The sequence below is a fragment of the Pseudophryne corroboree genome, chromosome 1 (assembly GCF_028390025.1).
Source record: "Pseudophryne corroboree isolate aPseCor3 chromosome 1, aPseCor3.hap2, whole genome shotgun sequence".
Classification (NCBI taxonomy): Eukaryota; Metazoa; Chordata; class Amphibia; order Anura; family Myobatrachidae; genus Pseudophryne; species Pseudophryne corroboree.
The window spans coordinates 298,568,261-298,584,406 of NC_086444.1; the positions used below are offsets into that span (position 1 = coordinate 298,568,261).

The 16,146-nt window shown below is 46.2% G+C and overlaps 1 protein-coding gene across 10 annotated transcripts in view; it reads right to left on the bottom strand.

The window, feature by feature from the left end:
* The window catches only part of ATXN2 (ataxin 2), a 381,295-nt gene that overhangs the window by 11,015 nt on the left and 354,134 nt on the right, over positions 1–16,146 (bottom strand). For 7 of the 10 annotated variants that reach the window (XM_063964388.1, XM_063964386.1, XM_063964381.1 and 4 more), the window contains 2 exons: positions 7,400–7,532; positions 3,793–3,846 (listed from right to left, as the gene is read on the bottom strand). In XM_063964388.1, coding sequence (XP_063820458.1) covers positions 3,793–3,846; positions 7,400–7,532 — 187 coding nt within the window. The remainder of the gene's footprint in view (positions 1–3,792; positions 3,847–7,399; positions 7,533–16,146) is intronic. The other 3 variants (XM_063964383.1, XM_063964384.1, XM_063964387.1) reach the window with 1 other exon arrangement.

Here is a 16,146-nt window from a genome sequence, read left to right on the forward strand (position 1 = left end):
AGTAGCACACACATTGTAGTACGGGACTAAAAGCTGTGCGCTTCTGCATTCATTAGTATTTTTACCAACAGATGTTCCTTTCATTTACAGAATGGATATGATGAGATCTAAACAAGGCAGCAGAACTCATGTAATTGTCATGCTTGCACAATATTGAACAGGAGTGGGTTATTAAGGAGACGATCACTATTTAGTCCCTCCTGGGAGGGGGAAGGGGGTGTTGCACGGTGTGGGATCCAATTATTTTTGGAGTCTATTTTACCTGTCTAACCAGGACTGGTTAAACGCCCAAATAATTGTCAGTATTCAATTGTGTTTGGGTGCCCATGCATACTGCTTATGTGTCATGCTTAAACACACAGGGTTTAGCCGCCTAAAATTGCTAAACCAGTCTAAAGTCCTGCTCTGGGCACTCAAACTAATGTTTGGACGCCCAAAGTGTGGAGTTAAACAATTTTTTACTCACTCCTCAGGAGGCCGAGAGAGAAAAAACAATGTGGGTCTTACATGGCTAATGGGCGCCCGAACAGCAGAACAATTGAACTGCTGCCGTTAGTGCCATCTAACAGCAGCCGCCAAAAAAACTAATGAATTCCCCCTACTGTGCGCAGAGTAGCATGCGATCATCCACACACAGCATCCAATTAAATGGTGCCAGTTACAATAATGGAATGAAGCAGACACCTTGCCATATAGATGTATCCTCATACAATAGTCTCTCAGTGCACCAGGTCCCAGGAGACACTGCCACATGGCTTTTCACTCAAAATGTATGTCCTATACCAACAAACAATACTACTGGAAGTGACAAAACTATTTATTGTATGCAGACCACAGAGATTTGCAATATTGTACATGTGTGTAAAAGGCTGAAGCTGTGCGACATGGGCTCTGATGCAATAGCCACAGCTTTCCTCAGGTCAAGTTTCATTGTGCTTAATCTGCAGCATAATATGCCGTCTCCCGCCATGTGGTGCATGGACACTAGGTGTATGAGAACACCTCTGTCTGTTGTGCTCTTTCCATGTTTTACTTGAGTCTTTATAAATAGAACAGGTATTACCAGATAGCGGCTATCTTAAAGGATTTGGGGAAGCCTGTAGTTTCACAACACCTGGTAGAGCCAAAGGTTGCCCAGGCCTGAATTCAAGTATAAGAAGTGATGCAAAGTGCTTTAATGGATTAGGAGAATGGAAGAAACTGTGCAAGTTTCAGATACTAGAAAGCAAAAAACCCCAGTGATCATATACTGCTATAAATTGCTTTATTTCTTTTAATGTTCGACTAGTGGAGACTTGACCACTTTACAATATTTATTTTTAAATTAAATTATGTACTTAGTTTAATCTGATTCCATATAATATTAATAAACAAATTTTATACTGAACTGGTGTTTAAAAAAAAAAAAAAAGGAACATAATTTTGAAAAAAATCCATAATCGTGTGGAAAGCTTTAATGAATAAGTGCATATATCTATCTCACAGACACACAAATATGTATACCATCTTCTTTTTTGTACCATTTGTGCTTCCAGACTTAAACATGCATTCAATGTCATGCACTGCAAGTACTAATCAGGATCAAGATCACGAATAGGAATTAATCATCACAAAATAACCCCAACTTCTCACATTACACCTAAAAAAATGTGTGTGCCCATTACATTAAGCCTGCCAAATAATGTACTACTGTAGATCCCTGGCACAAAGTACAGAGCAGGGATTTGCCTATGAAAGCAGTGAGGAAAGTCGGGAGGTTTACGTTTCCATCAGTTGGAGCAGCAAATGCAGCCACAGAGTCTTTCAACAGGCAAGTTAACCACCGTCACCATTTCAACGCTCTCAAAATTTCACTGACTATTTTATAGTTAAATCTTAAAATGTATGTATCTTGCTTAGAATGTAAAAACATTGAGACATTGCCAGAGTCTGCATTAGGACTATTAATGGCCTTGCCCATCTGGTACCTCCACAGACTTTGACTAATGCAGAGTACACATATTAAATATATCTGCTGATCAACTGATCTGCATATATATCTACAGACAGATCGAGCAGTGTGCTGTGCATTCATACTGTCCAATCCGTCATGACTGAATTCACGAACTGGCGCGGCATCTAAATGTGCCCGCCCAGTTGCGCTGTCAATCACCGCCTGCTTGTGCAGAGAGTGTACGTAGTGCAGTCGGCTGATATATCGCCCAGCGTGCTGCATGTTTACTCGAAATTGGGCTCATTAGTTTATACCAAGGGTTCCCAAACTGGGTGCAGTGGCTTGGTGGTATAGGACAAGATCAAATAATTTATGGTCCATGTGATAAGCAAAACCAGAGCTGGAATCTGCCAAAGATCAGATATGTGGACAAACAGAAGAGTAATATACTCCTTCAGGGCTGCTGTAAAAAAATAAATACATTTTTTTTAGTTACTCTACGGTGCCTTGATTGGGGAAAAAATAAAAAAATTTAAAAAAAAATGTTGGATCCCCACTGGTATATACTCATGCTTACAGTAGTAAAGCTTTATAAATGAACTATGCATAATCAATGAGGTTTAAGACTATGGTGGAAATATAAAGGCAAAGATCAGCACCAAACGTGACCACTATTCAATCCAATTCCAACATTGTAGATGAAACCGACTGAGCCTTTGAGGAGATTTACAACAAGCAGAAGCAGCCTACAAAAACTAACCTCGGCAACGTCTGGAAAGTACAATCACACATCCTAAGCACAAAGGGGGAGATTTTTTTTTTTTTTAGCATAAAAGTTCTCAACAGCTAGTTTCTGCCATTGAGAAGTGGGAACGTTTTGATGACCTCCATCATTTTAGTCCGGATTAGGTCACTAAAATCACCCTGCACTGCTAAAATATTATTACAATCAGGGAATAGGGATGGGGGCAAAAAAGTGGCCAATCGCCAGCTATACCCACTGTGTCATACACGTCGGATAGAGGGGAGAGTCATCTACTTGACATGAAGATCCCAGTTATGGTGTTACTCTGGTGTCATACAATAACTACATAAAGGGCGGTATTCAATTATTTTCATCCCCTTCCACACCCGTTCTGTTTCTGCTGATGGGTGTGGTATAATCGTTTCAGCTCGCTACCCCTAGGATAGCGAGGGTGCCCAACCCTTTACGCAGTTAAATCTGATTATTATAACGGGGATCACTTTAGAAAAGATTGGCTGTGATATATAATTTGAATATCGCCCAAAGTGTGGGGAGGGGGTCGGTGCATTTTAGGAGCCTAATTTAGAAAAAAAAAAAAAAAATAATCAAGTGCAGATATAAAAAACAAAACAAAAACAAAACACAGCACTATTTGCTTATTTTAAGTATATTTGCTGTAGGAGGACGAATAAGTGAACTAATGCTATTTTCTGGCACTTCAAAGTCTACTGAAAACAATCACTAGGTATAATAAGTGGTGGGACTGCTTACATTAAATTACTGATCTTGCATTTGGAATAGAACCAAAAACGTGCCAAAGTAGATTCAGCACAGGGGTAAGGACAATCGCAAATATGTAAAAAAAAATAAATAAAATAATGAAAATGTTGCCATATGAGCCACTTTACACTGCAGCAACTAGTTTTAGCAGAACTTTAATGAATATGGAAAATTATGGCGTTGCTTCCTTCCAGCATCAACTAGAGTTGAAGTTTTTACTGTTTAAAAAAAAAGAATCTCAGTATCATTCCCAAAATAATTGGTAAAGAACACATTCACAAGCAATCAGTCAAGTAAGGGAAACAAAAAAACAAAAAAAACAGCAACAACTCACTGGCAAAGTAGAAAGAAGGGGCACTCTCCTTGTTGTTGGGGATTTTAGGAAATGCTGAATTTGGGAAAATAGAAAGGTAAATTAGCCTTTTGTGAAAGCAGAATAAGGCTGACATGATGGATAATGAGCATGAGATTTATTTTGCTTATGCTTCCAAAACAATATATCAGGAAAACACTGTAATTTCTGAGCCTATGCAGTCATGCAGACAATCTCACTTACAGGGTTCCCTGGGATGTTCAGTTTATATAATTATAGCCCAACTGCTCCTATGACAGGAGCAACAGTCACCTACTCCAGGGAGTCCTCTTACAAACAAATTACTCCTTACAAAGCAGCCTATTAAATCATTTGGAAATAGTGACATGTGGTACTAGACAGGCATAAGACCCTATGCCTCAAACCGCAGTGCTGTCTATGGTCCCAAAGTGATTCAAAAGGCTTAATAAAAGTCTGACTTCAGTGTCTGTAGATAATCTACACACACACAAAAACAAAGTGGAAAAAGAAAAGATCGATAAACTAACTATTAGAGCCTCCCCAAATATTCATTTCAGGTTTGTCCACTGGATTCATAGTTATACTATTTCAATGTAGTAGAATATATAATGCTGCTTGAGCAATGGCTATAAGAACACAGTTTGCAAATCAGAAGCTAGGGAGCTTCTGAACGGTGTGAAATATTCAAGCAGCCTATAACGCATAGTGAACATTCCATTAAGAGACTGGTTTCAAGTGATCCATAACGGACAGACACCCATAATATATGTGGTGTTCCCCAGGATGGAAGGAGAAATTTAAAGTTAATTAGTGTTTAGGATTATTTGCCTTTAAACGCTAAAAATGGCAGTTTGGGGGAAAAATTAAGTAGATGTATTTAATTTTGTCTTCACAAATCTGTACAGAAGTCTTAGGGGTATATTCAATTAAGGTCGAAACTGCCATCTTGTCGAAAAAAAGCTATTCAGTCCCCAACTTTTTTATTCGACGAGTCAGGGAATTTGACTTGTCGAATAGTACGTGAATCAGCGGTATAGCTGCCAATTCACGTGCTTCTGAGGGAAACTGGGCCAAATCTGACAGGTTTTGGCTCCGTTTCCGACCATCTCAGTCCAACTTAAAAAAAAAAGATGTACTGAGATTAGGGACCTGAGAGGAGGAGAGGGGCGAGAGCCGCGGGCAGATAGGGGAGAGCAGTGCTACAGCGCAGCACTGCAGGAGGATGTGGCACAGCCGCCGCTCACGGCAGTGTCCACCCGGCTCCAGCAAGTGAGGTCCCGCTTGCTGGAGCCGGGTGGACGCTGCCGTGAGGTCTGGCGGCTGTGCCACATCCTCTTGCAGCGCTGCTGTAGCGATGCTGTCCCCCGTCTCTGGTCTCTCATCTCAATTCGACTTTTTTTAAAGTCGAATTGAGATGGGCATTGAATAGCCCTTGTCGGATCCATTCCGACAAATGCATGTCGGAATGGATCCGACCTCAAATGAATATACCCCTTAACGCAGGGATGGGGAACCTTCGGCCCTCCATCTGTTGTTGAACTACACATACCAGCATGCCTTGCTACAGTTTTGCTATTTGGACAAGCTTAAACTTTTGCAGGGCATGCTGGGATATGTAGTTCAGCAACCGCTGGAGGGCCGAAGGTTCCCGATCCCTGCCATAAGGTTCTACATTTTTATTACAGACTAGTTACCAGCCCGTCAAAATGACAGAAGATCATAACAGTAATGTCAGCATCTGTGCACGCCCGAACGAAGTAGTACTTGAATTGCTCCGTCGGATGTCATCAGGGTTAGCCTTTTATTATATAGCATTACGTACCATTGTGGCCCCTCAAAAAGTGTAATGTCAGAAGTATCTGATCAAACCAGGATATTTTCAGTTATTCCAGAAAACCTGGCCAGCAAATAATTGCCCTGACCCAGCAGCAGAGCCACGTCCAGTCAATTTAAGGTAGCCAGATCTAGGCTATAGGAGTGAATCATTCTAGAACTCACAGAGTCAGACCTAGCCAAGCAAGGCTTTTGGAAAACAGTTAACATGCACTACCAATCAAAATAGAAAGAAAAAATACTTTGTGCAGCCATTAATATCGAAATTCCAGCTAGAGTTCAAGTAGGACAGGGGAAACACCATTTTGTTTTCCATGGTGGTGCACATTTTAGATTTTTTGGTTGTAATTGAACAAAGCATTATAGGAGATGGGGCAAAACACTCCTCCTCCCCTACCTCAATCTCCACATCCGCCAAAACAGAAAGGAAAAACAAATCTTAATTTGCAGGTAAGAGAATGGAGAAAGCAATTGAGACCTGCAAACATGCAACTAAAATATTCTATTTGCCAAATGTAGGAGAGAGAAAAATTATACAGGAAATGTCCTAGCTCAACATGAGATGGGGGATGAAATGACAAGGCAGAGATTGTCCATATACTACATTTATAAGATGTGAACGCCTGGGGTGCTCATGAATGGGGAATGAAAAACCTTTAAATTTAGAGGAAGCCAGAGACAAGGATTCTCTGTTCAGTCATGCAGCAGCTGATCATGCAAGAGGGAATTCCCATGAATGTGTAAATGCTCTTTTATAACTGGGAATGGAGACAAAAACTAACATGAAAACAAAATTAAATGAATAAAATCCATCCACCACCCCCTTCCCCCCGAAACCTGCTGACCCTACTTTTTCTAGAAATGCATAATTATTCACAAAATAAATGTATTCACCATACTACTTTGTACAAGATTAAAGTCACAGCTACACAGAAGAATGAATATGCGCTTAGTGTGAGAAAGCGTTGCAGAAATAACTCGTTACCATGCTGCAAATAAAACTGGTACTAAAGTAAATTAGATTAATGCCAAGACACCAAACCAGACAACAGCGCTTATAAGGCATCAACTTAACTGAAAATCAGAGCAGTTCTGATAATTATGAACAAAGTAATATGTATCAAAGTATAGGTTTATGTCTTGAGTCCAGCAATTTCCTGCAGCAAGCCATGCAGTGGAGGATGTGAAAGACTAGAGAAATACAGGTCCTATGTACTGTAACAAAGCTCACTATTACAAGTGAAAAGCTCTTATAACATAACAGTGACACCTGCAGTACAGTTCTGGATACTACACTACATAAAGAAGGCAGACAGGAATCCTTACATAGATAATACAGAGAAAGGACCATTGGATAACATTAGCAATCTATATTTATATATATTATAGTATGTTTCAGGGGCATTAACATTTTTTCCTGACAAAACTTTGATAAAACATGCACCTTTATGTTGACAGTTTATAAACTGTTTTGTTGAGACAGGGTTTTATTTTGGTACTCTATCAATGTAATTCCAAGATTAATTCAGCCCACCAAATATTCCCTTCCTTTATGCCGTGCCTTTTAGTATTTTCTAACACTTATGTACTGTTCACCATTTTTGGAAGTGATTCTGTTGTATTCAAAGTTTGTGAATGTGGAATACACAAATCATGAACACTTCAACAGAATCTGCTACCACCCAATGGCATTAGGTTAAATAAACTAGTCTGTCAACAGGTTTATATCCAGCTTCCTCAAAAAGAACAGAACAGTTGCTGTGTTGACATTTACCATACATCGCATGTGTTTGCTCAGGAGTTCCATACTGTGCAGCTGATGAAGATACTAAGCCAGCCTGTGCATGTGTTGGTGGAGCCATCATCCTGGAGTTTCCTTGTATTACAGGACTATATACATGTGGATGCTGAAACACAAAAGTTAAAAAAAAAAAAAAAAAATGCAATTCATGAATAGCAGCCAGGGAATGGAGCCAAAAACTGACTGACAAAATATGGCAAAAACGTTTTACTTCCTCATGTTTGAAAACTCAGGCATCACATTGGGATGTGGTCATAATACAAACAGCAGGAGTCAGACAGCGAGAAACCCAACATTTCCTGGAGGTAAGTACGGGGGATGTTGTGGTTAGGCACTAGGGTGAGGGTTAGGCTTTGGCTGTGGGATATTAGGGTAAAAATACTTACCGGCTGTCGGAGAATCCTGACACATACTGTTATTTCGTACCCAACCCATCACATTGAAAGAAAGCATAGCATGTTCATATGCACTGAACACTTTAGAGCATATTCAATTAGCTTGAATAGCTTTGTACAGTGTCGCGCAATTAGCCATTTCCACAAGTATTATTATGCAGATTTTCCTTGCAGAAATCCTGTCTCAGGTAGTTAGTGAATGGAGGTTCCTGCAGCTAAACTGTATCGGGCTGTGCAGACAATTGGCTACAAGGTAAACCCCACGGCTAATAGAATATGCCCCTTAATATTCAAGTCTGTTTAACACAGCGGAAGCATGGAAGGGAGGAAGGGAAGACAGGAAAAAAAAGGGGGGAAAAATTAGGAATTTAATACCTACCGATAATTCCTTTTCTCATAGTCCGTAGTGGATACTGGGGAATAGGATACTACCATGGGGTATAAGATCAGGTCCACTGGAGCCTGGCACCTAAAGAAATCAATAGTGTGTGCTGGCTCCTCCCCTCTATGCCCCTCCTAGCAGACTCAGTCTAGAAACTGTGCCCAAGGAGAGGGACATACTTTGAGAAAAGGATAGAACACAAAGCGGGGCGGTAACAAACCAACACACGAACAATAAGATAGCAGAGCTAACCAGAACAGAGGAAAGCAACGCTAACCAAACATGGAACAGGAAGCAACAGCAAACCCATCCAATAACACCTACAACCAGGTAAGCAGGAAAACAAAGCACAGAGGTGGGCGCCCAGTATCCACTAGGGACTATGAGAAAAGGATTACCGGTAGGTATGAAATTCCTATTTTCTCTAACGTCCTAGTGGATACCGGGGAATAGGATATTACCATGGGGACATCCCAAAGATCCCAGAACGGGTGGGAGAGTGCGAAGACCCCTGCAAAACCGCCTGACCAAACTGAAGGTCCTCTTTGGCCAAGGGATCGAACCTGTAGAACTTAACAAACGTGTTCACACCAGACCAAGTTGCTGAACGGCACAACTGTAAGGCCGAGACGCCCCAGGCAGCTGCCCAGGAAGAACCCACCTACCTTGTGGAGTTGGCCTGAACTGAAGCAGCAGAGCAGCCGAAGTATAGGCTTGTTGGATAGTTAATTTGAGCCAACGAACAATGGACTGCTTGGAGGCAGGACGACCAATTTTTATAGCATCATAAAGAACGAAAAGCGAGTCAGACTTCCTGTGACGAGCAGTCCTTTTCATGTAAATCCTCAAAGCCCTCACAACGGGTGGTATTCAGTATGTCGGCTGTTGGGATCCCGGCGCTCAGTATACCGCCACCGGAATCCCGACACACGGCATACCGACAACTAATCTCCCTCTTGGGTGTCCACGACCCCCCTGGAGGAAGACTAAATACTGTGCCCGCAGCATTGCGAGAGCAGTGAGCCCGCAAGGTGCTCATTTGCGCTCGCCCAGCTATCGGTATGCTGGCCACCGGCATACCATACTATACCCCTCAACATCCAGGGACTTTGGAGTAACTGAAGTGTCTGATAAGACTGGAACCACAATTGGTTGATATACAGGAAAGGCAGACACCACTTTTGGCAAAAACTGTGGGCGACTTCCGAGCTCCACCCTATCCTCATAAAAATAGGATTTTGGTACTTACCAGGTAAATCCTTTTCTTTGAATCCATAGGGGGCACTGGAGTACTCTTGGGGATATGGACGGCTTCCGCAGGAAACAGGGCACTGAATATTTAAATTTAGAACACTCCATCCCTCCATATCCCAGAGTACCTCAGTGTTTTTTACTGAGCCGAACAGGAGCTATAGGAGAGGTTGACAATGGAGTATTACATAGAACATAACGGACAACAATGAAGTTAACACATAACGTTACTGACAACTAAATAGTTGACACCATAACCAGCACTTGATAATTTGAACCAGTCGGTGAGAGTGTGTTACCATAAGATCCCCTGAACTTACCACAAACCAGGTAAAACTGTTCTGGGTGGGCGTCCAGTGCCCCCTATGGATTCAAAGAAAAGGATTTACCTGGTAAGTACCAAAATCCTATTTTCTTTTTCATCCACTAGGGGTCACTGGAGTACTCTTGGGACCAGTGGCGTAACTACTGCCCCCGCAGCCCTCGCGGTGGCTTGGGGGCGAGGGGCTGCCACTGATTTACAGCAGACTGACATGCGGACGAGCGTCCGCATGTCAGTCTGCAGTCTCCTTCCCTCTGCCGCTTTTTGGAGGGACACAGAGGGCACACAGCGCGCCTCCCTGTGTCCCTCCTGCTGCATCATCTCCGGCGGCCGCGGGTCTAATAGGGGGAAGTACCGTCCGTGAGCTCTAATTGGCTCACGAACCGGCACTTCCCCCTATTAGACCAGCGGCCGCCGGAGATGATGCAGCAGGAGGGACACAGGAGAGACGAGCTGTGCCCTCCGTGTCCCTCCAAAAAGCGACGGCGGGGGGTAAATATTTGGCACTGGGGGCATATATGGCACGGGGGGGGGGGGGGGGGGAGGGCTGGAATATCTGGCACTGGGGCACATATGGCACTGGGGGGAATATCTGGCACTGGGGGGGGAATATCTGGCACTGGGGGGGGGATATCTGGCACTGGGGGGGGGATATCTGGCACTGGGGGGGGATATCTGGCACTGGGGGGAATATCTGGCACTGGGGGGAATATCTGGCACTGGGGGGAATATCTGGCACTGGGGGGGGGGATATCTGGCACTGGGGGGGGATATCTGGCACTGGGGGGGGATATCTGGCACTGGGGGGGGATATCTGGCACTGGGGGGGGATATCTGGCACTGGGGGGGGATATCTGGCACTGGGGGGGGATATCTGGCACTGGGGGGGGGGGATATCTGGCACTGGGGGGGGGGGGATATCTGGCACTGGGGGGGAATATCTGGCACTGGGGGGGAATATCTGGCACTGGGGGGGAATATCTGGCACTGGGGGCATATATGGCACTGGGGGGGGGGATATCTGGCACTGGGGCATATATGGCACGGGGGGCATATATGGCACTGGGGGGGGAATATCTGGCACTGGGGGGGAATATCTGGCACTGGGGGGGGGAATATCTGGCACTGGGGGGGGAATATCTGGCACTGGGGGGGGAATATCTGGCACTGGGGGGGGAATATCTGGCACTGGGGGGGGCATATATGGCACTGGGGGGAATATCTGGCACTGGGGGGGGGATATCTGGCACTGGGGGGGGATATCTGGCACTGGGGGGGGATATCTGGCACTGGGGGGGGGATATCTGGCACTGGGGCATATATGGCACTGGGGGGGAATATCTGGCACTGGGGGCATATATGGCACTGGGGGGGGGATATCTGGCACTGGGGGCATATATGGCACGGGGGGCATATATGGCACGGGGGGCATATATGGCACTGGGGGCATATATGGCACTGGGGGCATATATGGCACTGGGGGGGGGATATCTGGCACTGGGGGGGGGGGATATCTGGCACTGGGGCATATATGGCACTGGGGGGGGGATATCTGGCACTGGGGGGAATATCTGGCACTGGGGGGAATATCTGGCACTGGGGGGAATATCTGGCACTGGGGGGAATATCTGGCACTGGGGGGAATATCTGGCACTGGGGGGAATATCTGGCACTGGGGGGAATATCTGGCACTGGGGGGAATATCTGGCACTGGGGGGGGAGGGGGATATCTGGCACTGGGGGGGGAGGGGGATATCTGGCACTGGGGCATATATGGCACTGGGGGGGGAATATCTGGCACTGGGGGCATATATGGCACTGGGGGAATATCTGGCACTGGGGGGGAATATCGGGGGGAATATCTGGCACTGGGGGGGAATATCTGGCACGGGGGGGGGAATATCTGGCACGGGGGGGGGGGAATATCTGGCACGGGGGGGGGGGGGAATATCTGGCACGGGGGGGGGGGAATATCTGGCACGGGGGGGGGGGGATATCTGGCACGGGGGGGGGATATCTGGAACGGGGGGGGGGGGATATCTGGCACGGGGGGGGGGGGATATCTGGCACGGGGGGGGGGGGATATCTGGCACGGGGGGGGGGATATCTGGCACGGGGGGGGGGGAATATCTGGCACGGGGGGGGGAATATCTGGCACGGGGGGGGAATATCTGGCACGGGGGGGGGGATATCTGGCACTGGGGGGGAATATATGGCACTGGGGGGGAATATCTGGCACTGGGGGGGAATATCTGGCACTGGGGGGGAATATCTGGCACTGGGGGGGAATATCTGGCACTGGGGGGGAATATCTGGCACTGGGGGGGAATATCTGGCACTGGGGGGGGAATATCTGGCACTGGGGGGGGAATATCTGGCACTGGGGGGGAATATCTGGCACTGGGGGCATATGTGGCACTGGGGGGGGTATATGTGTACCTGGCACATGGGGACGACGACTATATTTGGCACTGGGGCATGTAAGTACCTGGCACCGTGGGGGAATATCTGGCACTGGGGACATATGTGGCACTGGGAGCACAGCCCTAGCAACAAGGACTACCTCCTAGCAACGAGCATGACACCCAGTGCATGAAACACCTGGCATCGAGCATGACACCCAGTGCATGAAACCCCTGGCAACAAGCATGACACCCTGAGCATGAAAACCCCTGGCACCGTGCATGGAACCAAGAGCATGAAACCCCTGGCAACGAGCATGACACCCAGTGCATGAAACCCCTGACAACGAGCAGGTAATTGAAAAGTAATTAGAAGCCTTACTGTAGGACTTAATGTGTAATGGGCATTACGGTGTGTGGCATAATGTATCACGGACATTGCGGTGTGTGTCATAATGTGTCACAGGCATTATGGTGTATGGTATACTTTATCGCGGGCATTGTGATATGTGGTATAATGTCTCAGGGTCATTGCAGTGTGTGGCATAATGTATCACGGACATTGCGGTGTGTGTCATAATGTGTCAGGCATTACGGTGTGTGGTTTACTATATCACGGGCATTGTGGTATGTGGTATAATGTCTCAGGGTCATTGCAGTGTGGCATAATACATAACGGGCATTGCGATGTGTGGCATAGGGTATAACGGGCAGGGCATTGCGGTATGTGTCACAGGCATTACGGTGTATGGTATACTATATCACGGGCATTGTGGTATAATGTCTCAAGGTCATTGCAGTGTGTGGCATAATGTGTCACAGGCATTGTATGTGCTATAATGTATCGGGCATTGCAGTGTGTGGCATAATGTATCACGGACATTGCGGTGTGTGTCATAATGTGTCACAGACATTGTATGTGCTATAATGTATCAGGGGCATTGCAGTGTGTAGCATAATGTATAACGGGCATTGCGATTCCTGTCATAATGTGTCACAGGCATTACGGTGTGTGGCATAATGTGTCACAGACATTACGGTGTGTGGCATAATGTGTCGGGGGCATTACAGTGTGTGCATATTGTGTCGTGCATTATTGTGTGCGGCATAATGTCTAAGGGCCATTGCAGTATGTGGCATAATGTATACTGGGCATTACTATAAGGAGGAAAAATGACAAATAATGTAAGGGGCATGAATCAGGATTATTTTTCTTTCCTGTGGTGGTCAACGTATGGGCGTGCAGGTTGCAAAACTGGGGTATAAGGTAGTCTTTTCCTGCAATGCCACGCCCCTTTATGCGAAACCACGCCCACTCCAACAAAACCACGCCCCCTTTTTGGCGCGCACGCATATTTATCCCTTTCTTGCTCCCAATCATGGAGCATGAAGGGGGGGGCGCGCCGAAGAATTTTTTGGCTTGGGGGAGAAAAATTTCTAGTTACGCCACTGCTTGGGACGTACCAAAGCTTCTGTTTGGCACCTGTAACACTAGGCGGCCAAAGCTAGATGCTGATGCCGCAAACGTATCAAACTTGTAAAAGCGCACAAACGTGTGCACGGAAGACCATGTAGCCGCACGTCAAAGCTGCATCGTAGAAGCTCCACGACCAGCTGCCCATGAAGTTCCCACAGAACGTGTGGAATGAGCTGTTACTGATGTAGGCGGCTGTAACCTAGCATGAAGGTAAGCCTGACGTATGGTCAGTTTTATCCATCTGGATAAGGTCTGCTTAGACGCTGGCCAACCGATCTTGGCAGCATCATAGAGAACAAACAACGTATCCGTCTTACGAACTGTAGACGTTCAGGATACATACACGCGTAAAGCGCGTACCACATCCAGAGTTCCAGAATGTGCTGTTAACACAGGAACTACTATTGGTTGATTGATGTGAAAAGATGACACTACCTTTGGTAAGAAAGCGGGATTCGTCCGAAGTTCCGCTCTGTCATCATGAAACACCAGGGTGGTCATTCCGAGTTGTTCGTTCGTTATTTTTCCGCAACGGAGCGATTAGTCGCTAATGCGCATGCGCAATGTCCGCAGTGCGACTGCGCCAAGTAAATTTGCTATGCAGTTAGGTTTTTTACTCACGGCATTACGAGGTTTTTTCTTCGTTCTGGTGATCGTAATGCGATTGACAGGAAGTGGGTGTTTCTGGGCGGAAACTGGCCATTTTATGGGAGTGTGTGAAAAAATGCTATCGTTTCTGGGAAAAACGCGGGAGTGGCTGGAGAAACGGAGGAGTGTCTGGGCGAACGCTGGGTGTGTTTGTGACGTCAAACCAGGAACGAAACTGACTGAACTGATCGCAGATGCCGAGTAAGTGTGGAGCTACTCAGAAACTGCTAAGAAGTATCTATTCACAATTCTGCTAATCTTTCGTTCGCAATTTTACTATGCTAAGATTCACTCCCAGTAGGCGGCGGCTTAGCGTGTGCAAAGCTGCTAAAAGCAGCTTGCGAGCGAACAACTCGGAATGAGGGCCCAAATACGGTGGCTTGCATGACAAGGCACCCAAATCTGAAACACGCCTTGCCGAAGCTAAGGCTAGAAGAAAAATTGTTTTCCAAGTGAGAAACTTTATATCCACTTGCTGTAAGGGTTCAAAATATGAAGACTGTAAGAAATCTAAAACCAGATTCAAGTCCCATGGCGCTGTAGGTAGAATGAATGGAGGCTGTACTCTGAGGACACCTTGCAGAAAGGTGTGTATAGACGGCAATAGAGCCAATCTTCTTTGAAAGTAAATTGACAAAGCAGATACCTGCACCTTTAGTGTAGATAAACGCAGTCCTCCATCTAACCCCGTTTGTAGAAATAACAAAAGACGGAATAACTTGAAAGATGATGTCGGAAACTTCTGAGTTTCACACCAACCTATATAGGCACGCCAAATTCTGTAATAATGAGCTGCCGTAACTGGCTTCCTAGCTCGTAACATGGTTGGTATAACCGATTCTGGAATGCCCTCTCTTCTTAAGAGGGCGGTCTCAACAGCCACCCCGTCAAACGCAGCCGCGCTAAATCGGGGTAAAGGAACGGACCCTGTTGTAACAAGTCCGGACGTAGTGGGAGCGGCCAAGGATCGTCTGCGAGTAGACCGTGGAGATCAGAGAACCAAGCTCTCCGAGGCCAAAGAGGGGCCACTAGTATGACTGTGACAGACTCTCTTTTGATCCGTTTTAGCACCAGAGGGAGCAGCGGAAACGGTGGAAACAGATACACTAGGCTGTACGGCCAAGTGATTGTGAGAGCGTCCACCGCCACTGCCTTTGGATCTCTCGTTCTGGACACATACTGAAGCGTTTGGTGATTGTGGCGAGACGCCATTAGGTCCACCTGAGGGTAACCCCACCGCTGAACATGTGAAACACTTCTGGATTTAATGCCCAACCTGGATGAAAATCCCGACGGCTGAGATAATCTGCCTCCCAGTTGTCTCCACTCCCGGAATGAACACTGCCGACAATATCACCTGGTGGTATTCTGCCCAATTGAGGATTCGAGCTACTTCCCGCATTGCCATGCGGCTTCTCGTTCCTCCTTGTTTGTTGATGTATGTGACTGCCGTTGCGTTGTCTGACTGCACTTGGACAGTGAGAGCGAAGTATGTGTACTGCTTGTCGTAGTGCATTGTAAATTGCGCTGAGTTCCAGGACATTTATAGACAGCAATCTTTCGTGATCCGCCCAGAGACCCTGTAGCTGACAATTTTGAACTACACCTCCCAACCTCTGAGACTCGCGTCCGTCGTTAGAATTATCCAATTCCAGGCGCCAAACAGTTTCCCTGCGGTTAAAAATTGTTTACATTGAGCCACCAGAGTAGAGACACCCTCGCCCTTGGCGACAACCTCACCCTGTGGTGAATCGCAGATGCGAGCCCGACCACTGTGCGAGCACATCCAGTTGAAAAGGACGTAAGTGATATCTTCCGAACTGAAGCAATTCGAAAGCCGCCA